The sequence below is a fragment of the Daphnia carinata genome, chromosome 6 (genome assembly GCF_022539665.2).
Source record: "Daphnia carinata strain CSIRO-1 chromosome 6, CSIRO_AGI_Dcar_HiC_V3, whole genome shotgun sequence".
Lineage (NCBI taxonomy): Eukaryota > Metazoa > Arthropoda > Branchiopoda > Diplostraca > Daphniidae > Daphnia > Daphnia carinata.
The window spans coordinates 784,179-802,678 of NC_081336.1; the positions used below are offsets into that span (position 1 = coordinate 784,179).

Here is an 18,500-nt window from a genome sequence, read left to right on the forward strand (position 1 = left end):
CAGGTATACCTTCCAATTAGCGTGATACATAATGCTAGTAGTCTCTGTTAACGAAGTAGTGTCATAAGTATATCAATCAACCAGCAGTAAAATAACAAAACAAGCACGAAAGAAGCCACCACACCATTTCATATATGATCAAAATGCTTAAAATGTTTGGTATATTAATATTCATTTTGTAGTTTTTGCGAAGTTGAAAAAAAAATTACCGGAAGTGACCGGAAGTAGACTATATCTCCAGAAATACTGGGCCCACAACAAAACGAATATGATTTTCGTGATCCTCGTGAAATTTAAGGTGTGTCTGACCTATTTTGAACTGTTTTTGGCGAAAAGTCCAATTTGGCCAAAATCGCGATTTTCCCTGAACTTCAGGGAAATTTGCGATTTTTGGCGATTTTCGGGTATTTCCTACTGACACATGGATTCGACCCCAAATTTCACGAGGATTACGAAAATGTGGTTCTTTTTTCATTCAGACCAACAGATAGTGAGTTATTAGGCATTTTCAAACCAGAAGTTGTACTGAAAGTTAAAATTTAGAAAATTTAAAAAATGAACTATGTTCTCCTTCACAACTTACAAATGATCTGCGTAGTTTCAAACGTAAACTATAGTAAATTAACATAACATGGACTTTCAAAGTTCGTAAAGTTCAGTTTTCAGGTACGACCTGTATACCACTTCAAAGCACTACCACATACATAATAAGCGACGCAAATGTTTCAAAACCATTCCCTTAATTTGATAGCCATCAGAATTAATGTGATAGTGGAACAGATATGGTTATTACTGGAAAAAGTAAACGGGAGATCCAATTCTTGCGGAATATTGATAGCAAATAGCACATCTTGTTAGAAATTCTTGAAGATTTATTTCAGTAAAAAAATCTTCTGTTACAGACTGTGAATATTTTGTTGCATTGAGATATGAATGCTACCATGCTTGTAACAATGGCTTTATCCATAATGATACAACATGAGACCTGGTTTTCCAAAAGTACGTTAATATTACCTTGTTCTATGCCCAACAGCTTACGTTTTGTGTTGGTAACGAAGCAGCGTAAAATTTGCACATCAATAATAGGGGTGGAGGTAAAAACAACAAGATATTCCGACGAACTAAACTCAAACACACGCTTCCAACGTAACAACAAAGTAAACAATGAGAATCACATGTCAAAAAATAGTTTTTATTTCAGCCGCTAGAGGCTGGTGAACTTGCAGCGCCGTCCGATGGAAATTATTTTTGGCCAGCTTTTCGGTCAGTGTACGCAGAGAATTAACTAGAAATGTGACCGTTAGATGGCGATAGCCGTAAACCGAAAAAAGGCCAATATTTTTATTTTTATTTTGGGTATAACGGATTGCCATATTGCCATACCTTCGGATCTTCCTAGTTTTATTAAAATTGGCCAGAAACAACATTTCGTGAAGTTTGGGAAAAAAATTGAACTCTGATTTTAATTAAGTTATTGGTTTTCTCGTTAAACCAGCTATTTAACTTTTAAATTACCTTGTGCTGCACAATCACTACACTAGCATTACCTGGTATCCACGGGATAATAGCACTTTTTTTTTGCATTGGAGTTCCGTAAAATATAGGGATGAGACCGGTTATTGGAAGACTTTTTTGTTAGAGGGTACGATACGTTTTGTTTGTTTACTTTTTTCTCCCGCCATCTTTCCTTAGGACTCTGTCATCAGTATTATTATATCATTAGTTATTCAGCATTCTGCATGTGCTTAACCATCATCAGTTGGGAGAACCAGAAAATGTTTATTCATTAGATGCCAGGCAATTTTTATGGGTTGGATTGAGAATTGCAAATGTTGGTAGCTGTTAACTCGGTTACACGATTCTCTTTTCAATCATGGTAAACAACCCTGCCTGGATGCCACAGTCCCTAAATATTGCCGGCGACTTGCGACAAATTTTATCAGTCAGTATTTTTATTTACCTCCATAAATAGAATTTGCATCCACATCGAGTTTCGGCGTGCAGATTCTGCCCATATCCACCAAAATCGTCATTAGGCAGATACATTTCTTCGAAATATTCCGTAATCCATAAAAATACAGACGTAAAACACTGGACGGAAATTTTCTTTTGGAGTTTAATTCTTCTGCCACTGTATTTCTATCCTTCCTTTTATTTGTGGCACACATTGTAATAGATTAGGATCTGGGTGGAGATAACAGGTGCACAGGTGGTATATGACGGCATCAATGATTTCCGTAAACCTGCGGTTGCTGGGGAAAAAAATCACAAATGTCAAAATCATTTGAAGAAAATTCCATTCTTTGTAATTTCATTTTCACTAGAAAAACCAACAAACAATCAAATAAAGAAAAAAACAAAATACAAGCAGGGAATTACCTATCGTTAAGTTTCAAGCAAACCCGAGGTGTCCGTAAACATTTTTAATTTTTAGCAAAATAAATAGGGATTAACTCACCAGTTTGGCACAGTTTCAGCTAACATCTCTTTTTCAATGCTTCACTTTTTGGGCAAACATGTTTTGATATTGCCTTGCAGAAGGATTCAAAATTTTCCCCATATACGAGCAACTGCTACACAATAAGAAATCATATTGATGAATAAGATATTTTAAAAATTTGTTTTTAGTAACCTCTGGTTTGTTTTCTCTTTCACAACTTGGTTGATCAAATAGTTGATGAAATTAAAATGGAAGTCCTACGAATGGAGTTCATGTTCTGGGAACGTAATGGAGAAGCATCCTAGTGGCGGGAAAAGTGGTTTTACATTACAATTTAAAGCAAGAAATATGAAACATTTTTCAACAAGGCATCAGCTTCTTGATCATGGAATATGGCTGGCAATAGTAATTCATGGCACAATCAAGGAGAAATCAAACACTTACAGCATGCCAGGGACCAACATCCGCTTGACACTCAAAACACTGCAGATCATAGAAGTGGCCTATTGGATATTCTCAACTTGTAAGTGTCTCAATAATACCCTCACATCATTGCTCAGGATCCTAGAAACTTTGATCTACCTTACTTTTGGTAGCATCATAAGCACCTGGTTGGGACAAGACCATCTTAAGGCCCTGGTGATCATATCAGGGTGAGACATTTACCTTCCAACAAATCTTTGCATGTATAGTGCTGGGCCAATCGTATATTGTAATGTATTCTACTGTTGTTTTTTGTTCTGCAGCTGCTGCAGGGCCGATTTTCCAAAACAACCTTACGAATGACACAAGGATGAGGGATTGAGGGTAGCCTAAACAGAAACTTTACAGGTCTACGCGCAACCTTTCTTAATATTTCTAATCGACATCATGGTGTGTCGACATTACATAGTGTTTGATCTGACAGCGCTGGCCAGAGACTGCGGTGGCGCGCTTCGGACCAATAATCCACAACATTGGACGAGAAAGGCTGATTCTTGTCTTTGTGAAGTAGTTTTTATCATATCTCATCTCGATCTTATTTCAATAACATATGACGGTTATCTAATGTACATAGTTCATACGCTGATAAGCCTGTGTATTTGAGTTGATAAGCTAGTAAAAACCCAAACGGTTGACCAATATACTGAAACGTCCGCGCAGTTGCAAGCTGTATGTATGTTTCGTCGCAGTAATTTTTTTTATAGTTAATTAGTATTTGGAGTATGAAACGTATTCGAAGTGCGGTCAATTTTTGAACAATTTATCTGAAAATAGCTGTTTACTCATAAAATTTTCATCTAAAAAAATGCACTTATAGTTTTTGTATTCAACTTCGTACAGCTGTTCCAGTTAAACTTCGCCATTGATCCAATTTTGAATGTTGCGTTTTGCGAATACTGGAAGAAACTTGCCTGCGCATTGGGATAAAGGTAAGATAAGGCACTTTTTATATAATTTTTTTTATTTATCATTCTTTTAGTATTTAATTCAAAGCCGATATGTAATCTGACAACTCGATGGCTTCGTCTGTACTTGTCCGAAGTATGGTGACTTGACATAAAGGGTATCAGAATTTCTATTGAGAGTTGAGGGCGTGGACCGTGGAGGCATTACACTAATATCATTTTACGATAAGGAAAACGGATAACTAAAAAAAGTAGATAAATGTTTTGAGTCACCATACTTGCGTAGTCATCTCAAAGAATTGCGAAATTCTGTGGAATTTTTTTCTGGAAAATATTTGTACAATTCTTGGAAATAGGCCAACTGCTTGGACGTAGGCATTTGCCTCGTCCTTGTTGTTAGCGAGGCGAGTCCCCCTTTGGGGTCTTTTGTGTTTCATCCTTGGGTTTTGCCCTAGGCTCTACGCATTCCAAACTTGTAGTCGCCATCTTAAGCTGTAAAAGGCACTACGCTTATTCGTGTTCCTCCCATCTGGTTACTAGCTTGTTGTGAAGAAAAATGTATCATTTTTAGGGAAATTCGTACTCTTATTGGTAAGTCATTTAACAGTGTCAATTAATATAAATTAGTTTGTCGTAAGTTGTTGTAAAGGGCTAAAAAGAGACGGAACTCAAAAGTTTAACGTGTTTTCACCGATGTTTAGATGATCACGTATTCCGTAAATTTGCTTTTCTCTAAAATCTTTTTGTTGTTAAGTTATCGACGCATCTTGTACATGTTGAAAACTAACTTTCTATCTTGTGTTTTTGTTTGTTGTAGTGAGGCATCCCATACCAACATTATCCAAGTTATAATAAATTGACATTGTGTACTCAAACAATGAGCTCAAAAGGAATGAGCACACGCCCAGTGCAAGTTCTTCCTTCTTTTCATAATTCACCTTATCATTCAAAAAACGTCGTGGATGGCCCAGTTCAACCCAATTCACAGAAAAGTACCCCATCCAGCAACAGCGCTTCTCAAAGAGCACTTCGAAGTGAAGCTTTGCGCTTAGCTACTTTCCAAGGATGGCCCCTAGAATTCTTATCTCCTCGAGACTTGTCAGCTGCTGGTTTCTTTTACCGTGGTTTAGCAGATCAGACACAGTGTGCATTTTGTTGCATTACCATCAGTCAATGGGAACCTCAAGATAACCCAATGGCTGAACACAGAAGACATGCTCCCAATTGTCCCTTTGTCCTAGATTTACCAGTTGCCAACATCCCTCTCTCGAACAATATTAGTGGTACCTCTGTACTTCCTGTTGCCTCATCTTCACGTCCTTCATTTGTATTCCCGTCATTGAATGGCGGCGGCGCAGATACGTGCTCCCGATTTCAGAATGAAGCTCGTCCCAATGCATTACCCGAAAGAGGTATGAAATTCTGTTCAACCAAATACCTGTTCATGTTAAAGAATTTTGTTGTCTGCACAAAAACTAGTGCCAGTAGCGTTAACGGTCCGCCAATCAAATGGAGGCGAAGGCCCATCATCTTCGGGCAACTTGTCATCTTTGAGTCTTGTGCCACATCAACAAGCTCGGCGTCCTGAATTAACGTCATTAGAAGCTAGATTGAATACTTTCAGTGATTGGCCGCCTGGTTTGGAACAACGCCCATCCCAGCTAGCGGAAGCAGGATTCTATTACATGAGTACGTTGAAATTTCAAAATCATAACATCAGCAATATGTATTAACCTGAACTTATACTTTCCCATCCTTAAAAAGAAACTGGCGATCACGTCAAATGTTACTGCTGTGACGGAGCTTTACGCAATTGGGAACCCAAGGACGACCCGTGGGTCGAACACGCCCGTTGGTTCTCACGTTGCAATTTTCTAGTGTCTGTCAAAGGCAATGATTATATCAAAGAAATCCAAGCACGATATCAGGTTAGATTGTAAATAGAAAAATTCCACTTCTCTCGTTAGTTAATAATGAATTTCAATTCCGTTTCATTTTTAGCAAAATCCCGCTAATGCTGTTGCCACTGCGGAGAATCCTGTTGAAGTGAAAGAAGAGAAAATGAAGAAAGTAAAGAGGTGTGTCATGCTGTGCAACCAAAAGAAGAAGCTAGTGGTGGCGATGTGTCGCCTTCTTCCTCGAAGTTGCGTGATGCGCTTCTTTGCCAGATATGCTACGACCAGCAACTAAGTATGGTGTTTTTGCCCTGCGGGCATTCCATGAGTTGCCCATCGTGCGCCACTGCTCTCACAACATGCCCCCTCTGTCGTAAACGCATTGACGCCACGGTTCGCGCTTTCTTTCCCTTTTCATAAGCTAACCACACGATTCACATAGCTGGTGAGGTGACAAAAACTTATTCTGATTCGTAAATAATACGCCTTTTTTTTTTGTTCGAGAGGAAGAGAAATAGTCTTTAAATGCATTTGGTTAAACAATTCGGCTAAAGAAAAACCTACGACGAAGTATCGAGTTAATAAATGTAATTACAAGAGAATTTCTCAGTTTCCGGAAGCAAAAATTGACAAGTGGGCCTGTTAAGGCACCAGGATACTTACATATTCAACACATTTCGAATGAACGGGTCCGTAGAATTCATTATTTCTTTGCGCAGTTCCTGCATTTCTTCACAATTCACATCGTTCTTTTTTTCCATAATAGTCTTCGCACGTTCTAAATATTTTCGCATCATTGTATCACTTTCCTGTAATATATCAATCATTTAATTGTAAAACAGAAACAGTGACGCATACCGTGTGTACTAACCCCAATATCAGGTCGGCGACGTTTCGATGTTGGTTCATCACAACCATTTCCATTATAATTGGGCTTTATTGCCTCTAGCTCTTTCGCCTTCATTTGGGCCGTCTGATTAAAAACAAAATGAATATTTAAATATAAATCAATTTCTGTCCTGCAGCGTGTACCCAAAACGAAACCGACTGTTTGTACCTGCAAAACTTCCTGAGGGAAATGGACCATTTCGGCCACATGCAGTCCGAAACTTTGGTCACACGAGCCTGGCTGGATGCGATACAATAATGTGAATGTATTGTCGCCCGTCAGCGCCGTAACGTGAAGATTGTCTACTGATGGCACTTCATCTGCTAAAGCCGTGAGTTCATGGAAATGAGTTGCAAACAATGCACATGGCTGGATATTCACGGCAATATGCCTGGTGAAACAACAAAGGAAAACGAGTTAAAACACCCCAAATCGCTGATAAGCAAAGATGAAAGCTTTACTCTGCAATCGCCCAAGCCAATCCAAAGCCATCAAAGGTAGAAGTTCCTCTACCCAATTCATCAATTATGACAAGAGAATCTTTTGTTGCTGTCTGCAGAAAAAGTGAAAGACATGTGCTACACATTAATGTCTTAACACCAATTGTGAATGTGTATAGTACCCGAATGATGTTAGCAGTCTCGATCATTTCGGCCATGAAAGTTGAAACGCCTTTGAGATGGCAATCACCAGCTCCAACACGTGCCAAAATGGCGTCCACGATCGATATCGTAGCAGAGGAAGCTGCCACAAAACACCCGACCTGTGCCATCAGGACAGCTACGCCGACAGAACGCAGGTAAGTACTTTTTCCTCCCATATTCGGTCCAGTGATTATGTAAAAACGATGGCCGTCTATGTGAAAGAGTTGAAAAACGAATAACTTGTTATAATTTTTCCTCTAATTACGTAGTCCTTTCATACCTTTATGAAAGATGGCATCATTAGGAATGAAATTTACTCCGTCTTGTAATTCCATGCATGGATGTCTCACTTGAATAAGTTCAATGTTTCCGGAGCCTTTTTCCAAGATGTTAGGTCGAACATAAGGAATAGGTGCGCTGATTGAACAAACAGCGAAGCTGGTAAGTACATCAAGTTGGGATAAGGCGTCGTTCAAGGACTGCAGAGGTTCAACGTACCCCGCTGTAAGTAAAAACAGCAAATTATAAATGTTGAAATGTGGAGAGAAAAGGATTAATAAACAAGGAAAAAATATACCAGCGACGGATAAGATTTCTTTGACAACTGAACTTTGTTGTTGTTCATAATCACGGCGGACTTTCAAATAGACTTCATTGACTTCCTCCAACGCTGCATTGCGGAAACGAACTCCGCTTTTATTAGTGTCGATTGTATGGTAATTGCGATTGTTGCGAAGATTCTTTTCATCCTTCAAGGTGACTCGAAAGTAATAGCCAATCTGCGCGTTACTCTCCAATTTGACGCTTTTGGACGTTTCAAGTTTGAGATCAGATGCCACTCGAGACAAGATACCTTCAGCCTTCGATCCGCTTTCATCCAATTCTTTTTTGAGCTCTATAGAAATTTATGAATCTTCACTCGTTATTGACTTGGCACACGCCCATGTTAAATAGATACCTCCTAGTTGATCGTCAAAATCAGCTTTGATGATGAATTCGCCTTGATCAGCTTGCTGCAAATCAATGGTCGTTTCAACCAACTCTTTCAATTTGACGAGCTTTTCATTCGCATTTCTTAATGGTTGAATAAGCACAGCCAGAATAACAGCGCTGTGCTCTCCTTCGTGCTCAAGTAAGCAATCAACTAGTACCGGTAATCGCACCAATCCCAAGTACAACCTGTGGAAAACGATTCTCGTAAGTCCTTGGGTGAACATTGTATAGAGATGGCACAGGTATAAATTCACCTGAACAGATCCTGCAGGTTAGCTCTGGCTTTTTGCAACTTTTTAGCCAGTCTTTGGTAGTCAGGCATCCGCCGCAGGTGGTCCTCTGTTATAGTCTGTCGTAATTGGACGTTGTTGACAAACGTTTCCACGATATCCAGTCGCCTATCAATCCTGTCTACAAAGCAAGTATTTATTTTTCATTACAAAGTAATTAACATGATGCATTTCACTGTCTATACTTTTGTCGGTAAGTGGTTGTTTAATCCATTGAGCCAGGAGTCGCTGCCCACCAGAAGTGCGGCATTTGTTGAGCAGGGCAGCAATTGTACGAGGAGCTCCAGATTTTGCAGTCAGCATTATGGACGACTCGGAACCGTAAGATGTTAGGTGCAACGCAGCGGATGCAGCCGAATCAAGCCTCATGTACTGAGTAAGGTCAAAACTAAGTAGAGTATACTGCCCAAAATTGGTTTCATCGGCCATTAACTGTTAAACAAAAGATTAAATTCGTTGTAAAAGGACTTATGTTAGAGCAAAGGTGTGTTTACGTCGAGATGTTTCACTAAGGCAGCTAGAGCAGCCATAGAATGTTCCAAGTCAACTTCAGGCAGAGCAGCAGCGCTTTCCTGTTGCCCCTTCTTGAACCGTAGAAGACGATTTAGCAATCGAACTGTTTCAGCCGATGAAAATTCAGCTTTTTTGCTCTCATTCACTAGAAGGCCATGGCGATTCAGTACCACCTTTGCTGGTACATAAGCATCACCAGGTGGGATTAGAACTTCCTATAAGGCAACTATTACTTGTACTGAAACAAAAGAATTTTGGCTGACTTGTCTGTTTACCTTTGGACTAAGTTGAACAATGAGAGATTCCAAGTTTGAAAAGGAATCATTGTCTGCAAACTGTGCCACAAGAAACTTTCTCTCATTTGTATCCACATAACAACATCCTACTTGATTTTCTTGGCCAATTTTGAAAGCCAGAATACCAACTTGAGATGTAATATCAGTAGATCCGAAAATCAGATCTTCCACTTGGGTAAGGTTTCCAGGAGATGCTTGATATTGTAGAGACCAATCGCTTTTGGATCCTGTATAAATTTCGATGCAGTAGTGTTTGACAAGCAATACTTCACGGGCAAAGTTTTCAAAGTGGCTTCTGTTGAGAACAACAGATTCCAATTTCTTCGCTCCATAGCCCAGCATTTTCACTACACTGTGTGTTTTGAAATAATCTCTGGATGCCAAAAGAGCATCTTGGCCATGCAAGGTAAAGTAGTCCCCTCTGTCAAAGAAACGAAGTGTGGTGGCATGTTTCTAAAATGAAGAATGATAATACGTTTTTTTCAAATTTCATGGGAATCATCATGGCCAAGGACTTGACTTGGGCGTAAAATAAACTTTGTTTGCTCTTACCTCTGGAAGGTTACCGTAGAAGCTTATGAATCCCTGATCTTGGGGGATTTCTGAAAGTAATATAGTTTCCTATTAACACAATTTTAGTTTGCAAATTAAGAAATGAGGCAAAGTTACCTGGCACATTCACAGAGCTCGCCATACTTGTCTTGTTTTTTACGCGCGTACAAGTATCTTAGTGCAGCGACGTTGCCAAGTCTCGTTATCTAGCCAAAAAATTAATTTTTATCATTTTTCAATTTGTATAATTTGCAAACGAGCTCAGAAATTTTCTTTTCCATACAATAGCACCAGAGTAGCCTAAATTTATAATTCGTTCCCAGTGATTAACCAAATGTTCAGCATTATACTTTCTAGAGGCAAGGGTCATTAAGCATGTGGAAGAACAGCAATTAGTGAAAATAATCTTAGAAAACTAATTTTTAACTTCTAAAGATACCTGCCACACAAGTCGTTTGACTGTCAAATGCCTTTTAGCCTCTGCCGCCCAAACGTCCATGGAATCTTTGGTGAGTAAAAAATAATAGGCATAAACTTTGTGGTTTCAATGGAACATTTAATTATAGGACTGCAATACACACCGTTTACTATTAGGCTTAATCCACATCCTCCTCTGTTTATCCGTTGGTCAGTTTACAACGACGGATTAACAGGTGAGTATGGAGATAAAGCTTATCCAAAATCATCGATAATTAGAACAACGATAGGAAATTTAAGTATTTAACAGTTTTCCGTATGTGCCGATCTAATCGACTGCAATCTGTTTATCACAAAGTCTGCCCAATGTGAATACATTTGTGAAATTCAGCTTGCAGTGATTTTCGCTACAATAACTGGTAATCAGTGGTAGCTTAAAAGTGTCCATACGGGAAGATATGCTTTACGAAACGCGAGTTAATGCATGTTTCACTCTGTATCAGTATGTCTGATTTAAAAATACCTAAAACTCGTTAACCTTCCAAACATCCGAAAAAGGCAAATTTCCTGCAAACGGGTTAATGCACTCTAGTGCAAGGCGGTTTGGGATTTTTGACACGGAAGCTGTGCATAAATAATACTTGGCCATTTTCAGTGGGCAATGGTCACTGTTTGACTTCACGGGTAAGGTAGAGTAGAGCCGACCTGTAAAAAGCTGCTCCGGCTTTTTCACAAAAGAATTATTGGCCTATAAGAAATATGAACCCTGTAATTAAGAAACATTCAGGCCATGACGGACGTAAAAGGATTGACCTCCAGTGATTAAAAAAACAAAAATAACCCCAAAATTTTGGACAGAGGAACTAGCTAGATGTTGAAGAAAAGAGCCTTTAAGTTTTTAAGAATAAACAACTGGTGATTACTTTTGCATAAAAAGGCGACGAAGAAGCTAATGAACTTACAGTTTTTCAACAGTCTTCGACAAGATCAGACTTGTTGTTAAAGAGACAGAGAACATGTCAAAATTGTATCTGCTTCTATCAGCCGTTTTGGCTTTTCAAGCGAGCCAAGCTTGTGATGGTGCCAATCCAAATGAAGAACAATACGCAACTGGAAGGCAGCTAACACAAAACTATTTTACCCATGCCTATGGATACACTCCATATTTGTGGAACGCCCTATACTATCGCCCAAGATTTCCTGCTTTAGGTATTTTTTGTCATAATTAATCAAAGGACTTTATCTAATTCAAATTGCTTTCGAAAGTCTATGCCAGCCCATACGAAGGACGAACCGTGAATCGGACTCCAGTTAGCAGTCCACAATTCAGAACAAATCTTCAGGGAGATGACATAAATGGTAAGTAGAATTTCCTCTCTGATTGACATAGAAACTGAAATTCCGACCTATACAATGATATGAAGTTACACTTTCGATACTTACCGATTACATTAAACAAACAGGACGTGAAGATGAGGATGTCCAGAACGAAGCAAACACGGATGATAAAGAAGATCGTTTTGCATTAGGCGGTGTAATTACAGAGAATTTTATCAGCACGAGACCTGTGGAGTTCAACAGCGGATTGAGCACTTTTAACCCTTGGGGTCAAAAAATCAAAAACATCGTTAACCTAAGTCCAGTTTCTGTCAATCCCAATGTTAATTACCAAGTCGCTACGTTCGATTCGTGCATATCACGTAACGGCGATGCGGGAATTTGCGCCTCACGAGCCGTTTGTTCGCTGTTTGGTGGCAGATCTAGTGGTGTCTGCAATCTGGGGTTAACCTGCTGCGTCAGTAAGACATCTTAAACTATGCTTAAAGACATCACATAATCCATTTTAATTAACTCAAAGATGCCATCAACACATGTGACGGTGCAATCACGCTCAACAACACGTACTGGCAATCACCAGCCACACCCATAACGGCACCTTCGTCCTGTTCGCTGACTGTCGCGCTAGACAGTAAACGCAGGGAACAAATAAAGCCCATTTGTCAAATACGGTAAGCCAAATTATTGAAAATCATCGATAAATAATTATTTTCAAAATTAAATGTTTGTTTTGACTTGTAGTTTGGATTTTGTTTCCTTCACGACCAGTCAACCAACAGGAGGGACGTGCACCGATACTTTTGAAGTGTTTGGATCTTCTAACATAGCGCCAGTCATTTGCGGGGATAACAGTGGCCAGCACAGTAATAACAAAGAAATTAAATCAAATCTTAATTAAAGATAAAAAAATGTTTCTTACTTACCAGTGTATCTTGATGTTCAATCGTCGGCACTTAGCTCTACCGACCTCAAGTTGAAATTCAACTTTGCTGTGGGCACACAAGCGTATCCATACATACCGCGTTCATGGAACATAAAGATTGCTATGCTTCCGTGTGGTGTCTCTTATCTCGGTAAAACAGGAACTTTTTCAGCACTTTCCCATTAAGCTTACAACAATTTACTTTAACAGCTCCCAAAGACTGTCTTCAATATTTCACGTCCGCCAAGGGCAGGGTCAGTTCATTCAATTGGCATGACGTCTCTAGCACTTCAACTCGTCAGCTCAATAACCAACACTATCGGATCTGTTTCAGGACGGAACTGCTCAAAGCACATCCAACAGTCATCAATTTTTATAACTTCTCATAATTCAAAACATAAATTCTCTTTTTCTTTCAAAACAGAAAGCGACTCAAATGTGTTTGTCTGTTTGCTCGGTGACCAATGGAGGCGACGCCTTTTCAATAACGACAGTACCACCCAGCGGCGGTTCTAGCACAGCATCTGCAACCAGTTACGCTGCAACACTTTCTGCTGTCGGTACAACTTTCAAGGATTCCGTGAAAGGAACCAGGGCTGTCTGTTTGTACGATTTCCTTCTTATCGCTGGTGGAAGAGATTCCAACAATGTCGAAGCCGATCGTTACTGTGGTAACGCATTAAATCCCGCTGTCATAGGACAAGGAGGTCCTCGTCTTACGGTGACCGAACCTCCACCTGGTGGTTTGCCATCCAGCGTCCAGGTTTGCTGTAAGTAATCCATTAAAAAAAAAAAAAAAAAAATTAATTTTGATTTTTAAAATAATATTAATATTTAAACAGCTTCGCTTATGCCTTTTCGGCTAATATACCGAACGGATGGCACTGAAGAGGAGATATCAGGAGTCACGTCGTCGAACATTATTGCGGCAGCTGCTGATACAGCCAACACTGGATTTTGCCTAGATTTCGAAGAGAAATAGAAAACTAGCAGAATTTTTAAATGTTGTTGGCGTAACGACAGGTTTAATGTTCGTATTTAATTTTGTTTGTTTGTAGTTTGATTTTTATTTGCCAACTGTAATCCTTTTACCACCGCATAAGCCGGCTTGTTTAATATCACAAAATAATAGAATTTGTCTTAATGAATTTGAAACTATCATTTCGTTGTTTGGTTCGTCCATTCATAATTTTCGCAAGGCCATTTGTTGAAGAACCAATCCTCGATATCTTCGTAGCTCTTTGATATCCTGTTTGAATCGTTGAGTATTTTGCAAAGTCTGCAGGGCCAGCCAGGATTATTTCGCAAACTGAATTTTCCCCTCCAGTCAAAATAACGCGAATAGAGATCCAAATTTTTGCTCAGTTTAAGTAAATAATCGGCCAGTAGTTTGGGCGTCCCGAAATCACGCGCATTGATGAACGAATGTGGCGGTGCAAACAAGGAATAATTTGCACCTCCAAACACGACGGGGACGGTGCCCGTCTCAAATGCCCTGTAGAACTTTTCCGTGACGTAATCAGGACAGAAAGAATTCTCAAAGCTCAAGTAGAAAAGGTAATCACGTTCCAGCATCTTGTCGCATTTCGCTTGCATTTTTCTCGGACATGATTTGTGATTCTCCAAGCATTTACCAAACACATCGACAGGAATGTGTTTCTGCATTTCACGAACGTATCCCTCCCGATTGATTGATGTTTTACAGTTGCTCACAAACCATGCGGCTATTTTCGTCTTTGACTTGATGTTAATGCCGTAATAGTGAGTCAAATCCAATTTTGCTATTTCCAGCTTTTCTTTGGCTTCGAATCGAAATCCACCAAATGCTTTTTCATAAAAATCCGAATCACGACGATACGTCGCAGTTAAGTTGAAAAAATGGCGAGGTATTTTCTTCCTAGGAAAATTATTTTCGCTACGAATACCAGATTCGAAGTTTAGATAGACGTAATATTGTTCCGGTCGACGACATGTTGGTAAACGATCCATTGGATGACTATCCCGAAAATGGAAAATGACACCGTCGCTCTGGTTCAACAGGCGACGGTCGGTCGTTAATCGACAATTATCGATGGAGCAACTGTTTAAGGACATTTGAATGCTCCATATGTAAGACACCGGTAGCCACAAGAGAATTGTCTTACGTCCGCGGTCAGGAGGATGCCAACTTTCGCTACAGGTATCGAATTCTTCGACGTCAGTGTGATGATTCCAATGCGTCTGGATAGAAAAGTTCTAGTACAAAGTAGAAAAATTTTAAAATTTTACAACGTCAAGGAATTTTAATTGAACTATACGTACTTTTATTTGTTCTTCTTGAAAAGTGTAATGGCGTGAGACGTAAACACAGCAGTAGAGCACAGATGCCCCAATAAATCCCAACAAAACAGTATAGAAGAAGCATTTTTTCAGCATTGTTTGTTAGCCAAACTTTCGCAGTCAGTTGAGAAAGACACTACGCCCCCAGGATGTCCACTTTCAGTGATTGCTGGCCGATTTCGTCCAGAGCGCTCGTTAAATCACGTGATTCGGCCAGCCAATAAATGCGGATGGCTTTTTTTGAACAAAAATAGTGTCCACCAGCCACCTATTGGTAACTCCAACATTACGATTTTCATCTTCAAGGGCCCTCTTGACTAACGGCAGATCAGAGCGACTAAGGAATTCAAATAATTATATTGAGCTAACGCCAAAATATCACATAACTAACGGAAACAATCAACTGCAATCATAATAATAGACTGAGGAGAGCATAAAACTGGTTCACAAAGGAAGCATAATCAAGTGTGCATTTCTGAACACAGCAATAAGGGTTGCAAGGAATCAATTCAAGATCACGCGGGGATGTAAACCCATTAATATGACTAATTTGTTGCATGTCACAACGGTAGCGGCGCCCGTTTTACATCAAATGGCAATGGAGCGGCGCAATGAAGTCCAGCAACCATAGTATTACACTTCAATTGTAATACGTTCAAAATGTCTAATGCTATTTTTACTTGTTGTTCGGCGTCTTACTGACTTGATAGAACACCCAATCCTCCATAAATGAGGGGACAAACGCTTGGCAACGTTTGAACTCGACTGGAGGTTTCAAGTTCTTTAAATGCAATTCAAAGTTGGCGAGCGACTGAACCGAAGACACGCCGCTTCCCTAATTAAAAAGATGTTAGTTTTTCCCGACAGGATTGAGCATAAATCATGCAGGGCGATGTTTTTTTACGTGTGTTAAAAATTGCCCATCAGGCTTTAAGACACTAAGAGATTTTTCCATCACGTCCAGTAGAAATTGCCATTCCTTATTTTGGGGTTTAATCGATAAAGGGATGTCTGTTAAGTCGGAAAAGACAAAATCGAAGAGAACGCTTTGGCTTTTCAGCTTGTCCAGTTCTGCTAGACAATCGCCAACAATGATCTACGCATAACGTGAAACTTTGGTCAAAGAAATAGATGCGATTTTACTATTATGTTACTTGGTGATGAGGCCCAGTAGTGGAATCAAGAGCTGATCCGCATGCCGATCGCAAGTGTTGACTACAAAGTTTCATCACAGTTTCATCAATCTGTAATTTGTTTATAATTGTACCCAGGACGTTTCTAAAGTATTCAGGAAAAAACTATGTGTTTCCTACCTCAACCATGGTGACCATATTTGGACCTTCCTTAAGCAATTCCCATAGTAGTGCTCCATCTCCGGCACCCAAGATTAGGATGTCTTTTCCAGTATAGTCAATTTTTCCCCTTTGGATCAGGGTTTCAGTGTAGACTAGATCACTTTCGGCTAAATCTGTGGGAAACGAAACAGAACTTGAAACCTTTAATTTTTCACAATAGGTACAATTATGTTATTACTCTGGAGGTCATCAAGAACTAAGAGATTGCCAAAGTTGATGGTATGAAGAATTTGAATGTGCTGGAAAGGTGAGTGGACATCCGCAACAACATGGTCAACGTCATATTCTAGCAAGCGTTCATCTACAGCAACAGATTATTGATATGAGTCTAGAAATCTTTTGGATAGGGTAAAAGAACCTGAACTGGTAAGATAGCGAAATCTATCCAATGGCCCTCCTCTTCTGATTGGACAGATGCTTTTGCTAGCTATGGCTGCTAGTTTTCCCTTCACATCAGTTTCGAACTTTTTTGCCAACTGTCGAAAGACAAAATATTATGTGAGTCTTGTAATAAAACATACCAAACACCAACTTCTTGATTAAATGCAGAAGAATGTTGCCCATCAACATCAATATTCATCAATATAAGACCAGAGCTTTTGAGCTGTAGGGTGGCAATGGATTTCATGTCACAATCCAGGATGATATTCACTGATTCGTCGTTACATCTTCTATAAACTTCTTTGACTTCTCCGATATTCTTTTCCAATAATTCCTTAATTGGCGAGATCAATTCTATGTCGGGAGAAAAATGGCAAAGAGTTTATTTTATTTTTAAAAATTCAAATGAATTTTAAAAAACGACAGGCTAACCATCAGGACTAGAAAACTTGTCTTTTGAAGTGTGAAATTCCAGTAAAAACGTCGAGTGGCTTTCGGTTTCCATTATTGATTCTTGGAATCCACACTCTAAATAGACTACTCGATGCAAAACCTCCGGTACCTCAGTGAAATTTCTAGCAGACTTCTGCTGGCTGTACCTGAATAAGGTCCGTTACCGCGTTACGTCAATACAAATAGCCGGTTCCTGTTTGCACTTGCACGTCAAAATAATTTGATAAATTTCTTTTTTACCCAAAAATATTTTTTTTAATTAAAATTAATTTTTAGTACATCAATTTATATAATAAAAGAAATTGAAAATTTGAAGCCCATTAGGAGTCAGGCAACAGTGTCACGCAGTACAATGAGCTGTCAAAATAACATGTCTCATTCCTGTTAAGTAATAAGAAAAGTGTTTTGCAATATTCTGAGCAATGGAACCTGACGAATTTGAACTGGAGGCCAAGCTAAGGTCACTGAGTATAAGCGAAGAAACGGGTACAACAGACAACGAAAGAGAACATCAATTAGCTGAGTTGATTGCAAATTGCGTTGCCGACGTCGAACCCAGAGACAACCAACAAGAAGATGAGAAGAAAGAAATTACAGATGAAACTAAAGAGGGCGAGCAGCAACCTACTTCTCTCATTGTGACGAATCTTCCCAATGAATTGTTTTTCCAACAGGAACTCAAGGTTTGTACACACTACTAGTAGTATGTCAGTTAAAGCTCACACAGGATTCTTTTTCTGCTAGACGGAGCTGGAGGCCCTGTTCAGGACTTTTGATGAATCAGCCACTTTCCACTACCTGCGTAGTTTTCGCAGAGCCAGAGTAGACTTCTCATCCAACAGTATTGCCACCAAAGCCAGGGTCCATCTGCATCACACACCATTTGGGGATAGCGTGATGAACTGCTTTTTTGGGCAGCCTCCAATTGTCAACAAGAACTCACAGCAGTTTCTTCAGATCCCTCCACCTGTCAGGCAGTTCCTTATATCCCCGCCTGCCAGTCCCCCTGTTGACTGGGCTCCTGCTCCAGAATCGGAGCCTGTTGTCAACTTTGATCTTTTGTCTGCCATAGCTTCACTTGGCCCAGGTGAGACATAAAATCTTAACCTAATTATTGAACTGTACTATTGCCACAATTTTCTTTATGCAGGTGATAAACATGAGCTGCTACCAGCAACTGATAATCAACCTGGAATAGTTGTTCACATTTGCGCTGACATGGATGGAATTGGTCCTAAACAACACGTCATCACGCAGACGCCGTGTCCAAAAAGAAATTAGTCATCCTAGCTAAAAAAAAAAATCTAATTCTCAATTGAATATAATTTATTGTTGAATTTATTTACCGTATTGTTTACATTATTGTTTTAATAACTACCGTTTCGAATAAATGAAAAAGATGGTGAACAATATTT

General features: G+C 39.5%; 6 protein-coding genes and 2 long non-coding RNA genes across 10 annotated transcripts; 3 read left to right on the plus strand and 5 right to left on the minus strand.

The window, feature by feature from the left end:
- Window positions 1-983: 983 nt before the first annotated feature.
- Window positions 984-3,365, minus strand: LOC130689742 (uncharacterized). 2 transcript variants are annotated; one of them, XR_009000801.2, is made up of 5 exons: window positions 3,107-3,365; window positions 2,885-3,048; window positions 2,633-2,741; window positions 2,459-2,573; window positions 984-2,252 (listed from the first exon to the last, which is right to left on the minus strand). It is a non-coding gene; the product is annotated as an uncharacterized LOC130689742 (long non-coding RNA). The 2 variants fall into 2 exon arrangements; XR_009000800.2 differs by having other exon boundaries at window positions 2,885-3,365.
- Window positions 3,366-4,094: 729 nt separating this feature from the next.
- Window positions 4,095-6,563, plus strand: LOC130689740 (putative inhibitor of apoptosis). The gene is given in 6 exon segments (XM_057512681.2): window positions 4,095-4,419; window positions 4,646-5,240; window positions 5,308-5,517; window positions 5,593-5,756; window positions 5,830-5,887; window positions 5,890-6,563. Coding segments are annotated over 5 exon segments (1,221 nt in total). The 5' UTR covers window positions 4,095-4,419; window positions 4,646-4,705; the 3' UTR covers window positions 6,144-6,563.
- On the minus strand, window positions 6,297-10,383 carry LOC130689708 (DNA mismatch repair protein Msh2-like). Its single transcript, XM_057512643.2, has 15 exons — window positions 10,340-10,383; window positions 10,018-10,106; window positions 9,901-9,950; window positions 9,328-9,801; window positions 9,034-9,267; window positions 8,725-8,971; window positions 8,504-8,660; window positions 8,215-8,435; window positions 7,834-8,151; window positions 7,537-7,758; window positions 7,235-7,467; window positions 7,074-7,165; window positions 6,781-7,003; window positions 6,595-6,696; window positions 6,297-6,532 (listed from the first exon to the last, which is right to left on the minus strand). Exons 2-15 carry the CDS (start codon window positions 10,040-10,042, stop codon window positions 6,383-6,385), a joined length of 2,748 nt encoding a protein of 915 aa, XP_057368626.1. The 5' UTR covers window positions 10,043-10,106; window positions 10,340-10,383; the 3' UTR covers window positions 6,297-6,382.
- Window positions 10,384-10,792: 409 nt separating this feature from the next.
- Window positions 10,793-12,710, minus strand: LOC132088097 (uncharacterized). The gene is made up of 4 exons (XR_009421315.1): window positions 12,579-12,710; window positions 11,987-12,473; window positions 11,761-11,918; window positions 10,793-11,065 (listed from the first exon to the last, which is right to left on the minus strand). It is a non-coding gene; the product is annotated as an uncharacterized LOC132088097 (long non-coding RNA).
- On the plus strand, window positions 11,292-13,593 carry LOC130689711 (uncharacterized). Its single transcript, XM_057512647.2, has 9 exons — window positions 11,292-11,526; window positions 11,584-11,676; window positions 11,781-12,116; window positions 12,176-12,326; window positions 12,397-12,518; window positions 12,582-12,728; window positions 12,788-12,939; window positions 13,002-13,347; window positions 13,420-13,593. Exons 1-9 carry the CDS (start codon window positions 11,334-11,336, stop codon window positions 13,557-13,559), a joined length of 1,680 nt encoding a protein of 559 aa, XP_057368630.1. The 5' UTR covers window positions 11,292-11,333; the 3' UTR covers window positions 13,560-13,593.
- Window positions 13,594-13,639: 46 nt separating this feature from the next.
- LOC130689713 (4-galactosyl-N-acetylglucosaminide 3-alpha-L-fucosyltransferase 9-like) lies at window positions 13,640-15,128 on the minus strand. The gene is made up of 2 exons (XM_057512650.2): window positions 14,879-15,128; window positions 13,640-14,812 (listed from the first exon to the last, which is right to left on the minus strand). Exons 1-2 carry the CDS (start codon window positions 14,990-14,992, stop codon window positions 13,736-13,738), a joined length of 1,191 nt encoding a protein of 396 aa, XP_057368633.1. The 5' UTR covers window positions 14,993-15,128; the 3' UTR covers window positions 13,640-13,735.
- A 106-nt stretch (window positions 15,129-15,234) lies between these two features.
- LOC130689717 (spermine synthase-like) lies at window positions 15,235-17,224 on the minus strand. 2 transcript variants are annotated; one of them, XM_059495798.1, is made up of 8 exons: window positions 17,065-17,224; window positions 16,784-16,986; window positions 16,616-16,727; window positions 16,430-16,552; window positions 16,210-16,364; window positions 16,051-16,140; window positions 15,801-15,992; window positions 15,235-15,731 (listed from the first exon to the last, which is right to left on the minus strand). In XM_059495798.1, the coding sequence occupies exons 1-8, from the start codon at window positions 17,135-17,137 to the stop codon at window positions 15,573-15,575; spliced, it is 1,107 nt and encodes a 368-aa protein (XP_059351781.1). In that variant the 5' UTR covers window positions 17,138-17,224; the 3' UTR covers window positions 15,235-15,572. The 2 variants fall into 2 exon arrangements, with proteins under 2 accessions (XP_059351781.1, XP_059351780.1); XM_059495797.1 differs by having other exon boundaries at window positions 16,610-16,727.
- A 188-nt stretch (window positions 17,225-17,412) lies between these two features.
- On the plus strand, window positions 17,413-18,497 carry LOC130689737 (protein sarah-like). Its single transcript, XM_057512678.2, has 3 exons — window positions 17,413-17,768; window positions 17,830-18,172; window positions 18,236-18,497. Exons 1-3 carry the CDS (start codon window positions 17,508-17,510, stop codon window positions 18,364-18,366), a joined length of 735 nt encoding a protein of 244 aa, XP_057368661.1. The 5' UTR covers window positions 17,413-17,507; the 3' UTR covers window positions 18,367-18,497.
- Window positions 18,498-18,500: the final 3 nt, after the last annotated feature.

Excerpts from the sequence above, each read along its gene's own strand:
- LOC130689708 (XM_057512643.2), bottom strand. The coding sequence starts at position 10,042 with ATGGCGAGCTCTGTGAATGTGCCAG. Across the intron at positions 7,468-7,536 it reads TGATGCCATCTTTCATAAAG|ACGGCCATCGTTTTTACATA; the intron begins GTATGAAAGGAC and ends TCTTTCACATAG. Across the intron at positions 7,166-7,234 it reads AGACTGCTAACATCATTCGG|ACAGCAACAAAAGATTCTCT; the intron begins GTACTATACACA and ends CTTTTTCTGCAG.
- LOC130689711 (XM_057512647.2), top strand. The coding sequence starts at position 11,334 with ATGTCAAAATTGTATCTGCTTCTATCAGCCGTTTTGGCTTTTCAAGCG. Across the intron at positions 11,677-11,780 it reads TCAGGGAGATGACATAAATG|GACGTGAAGATGAGGATGTC; the intron begins GTAAGTAGAATT and ends TTAAACAAACAG. Across the intron at positions 12,729-12,787 it reads GTGTGGTGTCTCTTATCTCG|CTCCCAAAGACTGTCTTCAA; the intron begins GTAAAACAGGAA and ends TTACTTTAACAG.
- LOC130689713 (XM_057512650.2), bottom strand. The coding sequence starts at position 14,992 with ATGCTGAAAAAATGCTTCTTCTATACTGTTTTGTTGGGATTTATTGGG. Across the intron at positions 14,813-14,878 it reads TTCAAGAAGAACAAATAAAA|AACTTTTCTATCCAGACGCA; the intron begins GTACGTATAGTT and ends ACTTTGTACTAG.
- LOC130689717 (XM_059495797.1), bottom strand. The coding sequence starts at position 17,137 with ATGGAAACCGAAAGCCACTCGACGTTTTTACTGGAATTTCACACTTCA. Across the intron at positions 16,987-17,064 it reads CAAGTTTTCTAGTCCTGATG|AATTGATCTCGCCAATTAAG; the intron begins GTTAGCCTGTCG and ends CTCCCGACATAG. Across the intron at positions 16,728-16,783 it reads CTTCTGCATTTAATCAAGAA|TTGGCAAAAAAGTTCGAAAC; the intron begins GTTGGTGTTTGG and ends GTCTTTCGACAG.
- LOC130689737 (XM_057512678.2), top strand. The coding sequence starts at position 17,508 with ATGGAACCTGACGAATTTGAACTGGAGGCCAAGCTAAGGTCACTGAGT. Across the intron at positions 17,769-17,829 it reads TTTTCCAACAGGAACTCAAG|ACGGAGCTGGAGGCCCTGTT; the intron begins GTTTGTACACAC and ends TTTTTCTGCTAG. Across the intron at positions 18,173-18,235 it reads CATAGCTTCACTTGGCCCAG|GTGATAAACATGAGCTGCTA; the intron begins GTGAGACATAAA and ends TTCTTTATGCAG.